The sequence below is a fragment of the Folsomia candida genome, unplaced genomic scaffold, assembly GCF_002217175.1.
Source record: "Folsomia candida strain VU population unplaced genomic scaffold, ASM221717v1 Fcan01_Sc005, whole genome shotgun sequence".
NCBI classification, from domain to species: Eukaryota; Metazoa; Arthropoda; class Collembola; order Entomobryomorpha; family Isotomidae; genus Folsomia; species Folsomia candida.
Genome location: NW_019091197.1, coordinates 10,807,138 through 10,811,540, shown reverse-complemented (window position 1 = coordinate 10,811,540; position 4,403 = coordinate 10,807,138). Strand labels below are relative to the sequence as shown.

The 4,403-nt window shown below is 36.1% G+C and overlaps 1 protein-coding gene across 2 annotated transcripts; it reads left to right on the top strand.

Moving 5' to 3' along the window:
• Positions 1-675: 675 nt before the first annotated feature.
• Positions 676-4,403, top strand: LOC110850574 (zinc carboxypeptidase A 1). 2 transcript variants are annotated; one of them, XM_035852521.1, is made up of 10 exons: positions 676-1,049; positions 1,349-1,485; positions 1,864-1,943; positions 2,021-2,173; positions 2,236-2,391; positions 2,808-2,907; positions 3,200-3,405; positions 3,605-3,671; positions 3,750-3,907; positions 4,190-4,403. In XM_035852521.1, exons 3-10 carry the CDS (start codon positions 1,899-1,901, stop codon positions 4,220-4,222), a joined length of 918 nt encoding a protein of 305 aa, XP_035708414.1. In that variant the 5' UTR covers positions 676-1,049; positions 1,349-1,485; positions 1,864-1,898; the 3' UTR covers positions 4,223-4,403. The 2 variants fall into 2 exon arrangements, with proteins under 2 accessions (XP_035708414.1, XP_035708413.1); XM_035852520.1 differs by having other exon boundaries at positions 3,605-3,689.

Here is a 4,403-nt window from a genome sequence, read left to right as displayed (position 1 = left end):
CAATTGCAGTTGAGCTTAGACCACAAACACGGTTTTGAACCTTCGTAAACTTATCGCCAATTAGTGTTTAGAACCACATTTTTTGATATTTAAGACAACATCGTCTACAATGTGCGTGCAAAACGTCGTATTCTACTCCATATTCATAGGATTTAAAAGGGCACAACAACTGTCAAAATAGTGCGAGATCATCATAATTACACTCTTCAAATCCTCAACATTTAATGGGGAGAATCCAGAAATTTCTTGATTCCGCCGATATCATTATCGTGTTCCACGAATGTAAAAATAATGCTGACGATTCACAGGTATCCCAACCCAACAATCAAAATATTTGCGATAGGAGTTCAGCTTACGTAATATTACGTAAAAGATTAATTAATGAGAGCAGATAGAAACGACCCTATCTCTGGATTTGTGATAATCCTTAACTAAATCCTCACTTTAACATTCCCATCCCAGCAGAACAGAGATTTGCCTTGATTGTGCATAGCCAAAGTTATCACACAATAAATATTTAAACGTTCCGATAAAGATTAACGAAATATTCCATGGGTCGAGGGTCTCTGCGTAAATTTGGTCATACTAGATTCCCAAAAATTTTACCTTTTGCCATCAATTACAAAGAAATTCCTCATATCCCTCTTCAGTTCGTATGTATGGGCACTCCACCATAAATTCACCATTATTCAACTAGTCAGTATCGAGTCACTGAGCTGTTTCTGATTAATCATTATAATCAAGCAAATGTGATAAAATAAATCTGATAACTGACATTTCACACGTTATACTGAGTAAAGTTTAGTTACCTTTTCCAGGTCCTCCGATCCGGTCGATTAGAGGAGAGAATCGCGTACAAAAATAATTTCAAGGTTTAATTATCCTTCGCAACAACTATGTTACCAATAGTTGGACTAACTGTGGGTTTTATTTCCACCTTAATCGGGCTCACCACTAGTGCCATGTACGATGGGCACAGCATGCTTAGAGTTACACCACAGACCAAGCGACAAGAAGATCATTTAAGGGACCTGGGTAAACATCAAGGGGTATGGGCACTCTAAATAATTTGGTAATAACACTATTACCATGCGGAGACAGTATAAGTGCCTTCGTAACGACATTGAGTCATCGCCTTGTAATTGTCTTATTACCGGAATATTTACATACAATGAAGAACGTATCTATACAAAAATGGTGTCAAATTTTCCAAAAGACTAAACATTGCCCGCTTTTCTATGTGTCCATAATCAATTTTCATTTTTTTTGACCTTTTAGAATATAATAAAAGTAATAATTTCAAATCAAAATAATTATTAATCAATTATGTCCTATTTTTACTTTTAAGGTATCATTTATTGGAGGTGATCCTCTTGTTGGGGATCATTCCCATGTAATTGCTTCCCCACAAGTGTTGGATTTTGTGTTGGAATCTTTGAAAAAATTCGAAACTGAGCATCTTCTAACTAATCCTGATGTAGGAAGGTAAGGCCGCTTTTAAAATGGGATTCATTTTCTAATATTATTTTCTAATTTTTCTAATTTCTAATTTTTCTAATTTCTAATTTTCTAATTTCACTTTCTAATTCTAATATTTCTAATCATCATTTTCTAATTCCAGAAAATTGTTTGAGATTTCCCCAGATTTTTCCCTCATTTTTATTCCCCCGCAACCCTCGTCTTAAATTTCTTACATTCCCTGGAAATCCGTACCCTCGAAATACTCTCAAGTTTTCTGCAACCAATCCATATTATTTTTTCAAATAATTTATTGAAGGCAGACAAATTTGTATACCTAACCAAATCGTACAATTTTATCAAGAACAATTATTCCTTTGCCTCATAAATACTTTTAAAAAATAGGTCAATCCGTTCTCAAAAGGTCAGGACTAGAACGAATGGAGGGATATATCAGTTGGGACGCATACTACGATTTGGACTCGGTTAAAAAACTTACATATTTATCTATTCCATTCAAATCTCACCAACTAATTTTCCCGCTAATTCTTTTTTTAAATAGATCAACCAATACCTGACCGTTCAAAGTGTCGGACATCCTGACCTCGTGACCCTCACAACGATCGGAAAATCGTTCGAGGGAAGGGACTTATTTCTCCTCAAAATTAACAATGGCAGCACCACGAAACCAATTATATGGATTGATTCTAATATTGTAAGAATATTATTACCGCCATTTTTAAGCTAATTATTTCTTCAAATGGAATCTTATTTTAGCATGCCCGAGAATGGATTTCATCCGCGGTCGGGCTCTATTTGATCGATCAACTCCTGAATAGCCCAGATATTGAGATTCAAGCTTATTTGGACGATTTTAATTTTCACATTTTACCCATGGCTAACCCGGATGGATTCGTTTTCTCTCATTTAACCGTATAAATTCAAATGAATGTCAAGGGAGACCTATTTAGTTTTTTTAGTTAAAGCGCATAATCTCTTAAAATGGTCTAATCTCGCAAACGCAATTTCCGACTCGTAGACTATCAATTTACCTTTCACATTACTTAACTCGCTTAATCTTGATTGGTTCAAACAAATTTACTTCAAATTAGTTCAACTTTATGCGCTTAAAACAAAAAATACTGGATTCCCCCCCCCCACCTATTTGCTAACCCTGTACTGCATTGGCCGCGGATGACGACCTTTGTTCATGTCAAAGAATCTCCCCACATTGGTTGGGGAGATTCGCCAACCAATGTGGGGAGACGCGGCGTGGGGAGACGCGGCGGCTAACCCAACGCGGCCACAGTTCACAACAAATATCTAATTCCATTATTATTCCTAAGTAGGACAGATTTTGGAGGAAGACGCGATCAAACACTTCCGCAACGGCAATAAATGGATGCCGTGGCGTAGATCGGAATAGAAATTTCGACGCCTACTGGCTAGGTAAGGTTCAACAAAGACTTTGTTTTTCTTACCCCTCACGAGTTTTCTCCATATTTTTCCTCTCCAAATTTTTTAATTAGTTCCGACAAGAAGGTCACAATGTAGTGGACATACTATAAAATAGTATAAAAAATTGGAAATTTTAGTAAATTTTAGTAGTTTTCAAAATTTCAACCTTTCTACTTATAATTTACCGATTCACAGGTTATTGCATTTGAGCAAGTGTCCATTTTATGGGGCCAACTCTCTCTATAACTTGAAGGCCAATCAGTATCTATTTTCTATTTTTCAGAAAACGATGGGGGTTCTAAAGACCCCTGCGACCTTTATTTCGCTGGAGACGCCGTTTTCACGGAGTTGGAATGCATCGCAATTGCGCAATATTTAGACTCCATCCGTGCCAACCTTATTGCTTACATAAGCCTGCACAGCTGGGGGCAAAACGTTTTAATTCCGACGGGACGAGATTCTACGCAAATACCGGAATATAATGAATACGTACGTGCGTATTCCGCCGTTTGTAAATTGTCTAACTCAAAATTTTACCCTATTCGATAGATTTAAAGTCAAAATCACCTTCTACAAATTTATATAAAATGCTCCTTCCGTTACCTAATTTACGGATAGACGTTAACAAAAATTTTACCCAATTCCGCCACAACAAATACCAACGAACGTAAATATTTTATTAATCTAGATTAGAATAGCAAATTTGGCCGCGGCAGCCCATCAAATCCCACATAGCATGATTTACACAACCGGAAGTGTGTTTGATGTTTGGCGTATGCTTTTACAATCATTTCGTCCAGTAAATTTCACGATTTATAATTGTCTTTGAATAGACCCGGCCCCAGGGACCAGTATGGATTGGGCGTACTTGAATTTCCCATCCGCCAAGATACATCTGACCTATGAATTCAGGGACAAAGGTCAATACACCGTCCTTTTACCCGCAGATCAAATTTTGCCGCAATGTGAAGAATTCATGGCAGGGATTAAGGTAATTTTCGACGAGCTTAAATAAATTCCATGTAAAAATTCATGAAATAACTTATTACGACTTGAGCGAAGCGGTAATAAACTATTGACTTAAACTAGCTTGGGTTTATGTATTTACGTATAATAAACTATTTTCGCTTCAAATTTTTTTACTACATTGAATAGTTTACAGTAGTGTCGTTTAAACGAGCGGTTAGGTCGCATACGAGGGTGAAGCTAATGAGAACAAGATAAGAAATTATATTTCCTATGAAATTAGTGATAAATTTGTCTATATTTTTAGGTTTCGTTAGGTTCTATTCTATTTCTGCATTGAGGGCGAGGCAAGTTACGTAGATATTGTCCCATTACATAATTAAATATTTAACTATCAGAATTTACTTTCGTTTTGAAAGATTTAATCTTTTTTTAACAGTAGTTACAGTGTACTGCATAATCAGAGACAGATTTATTATTTAAAATAATCGGAATGAAAATACACGCAGAAGAACAATAAA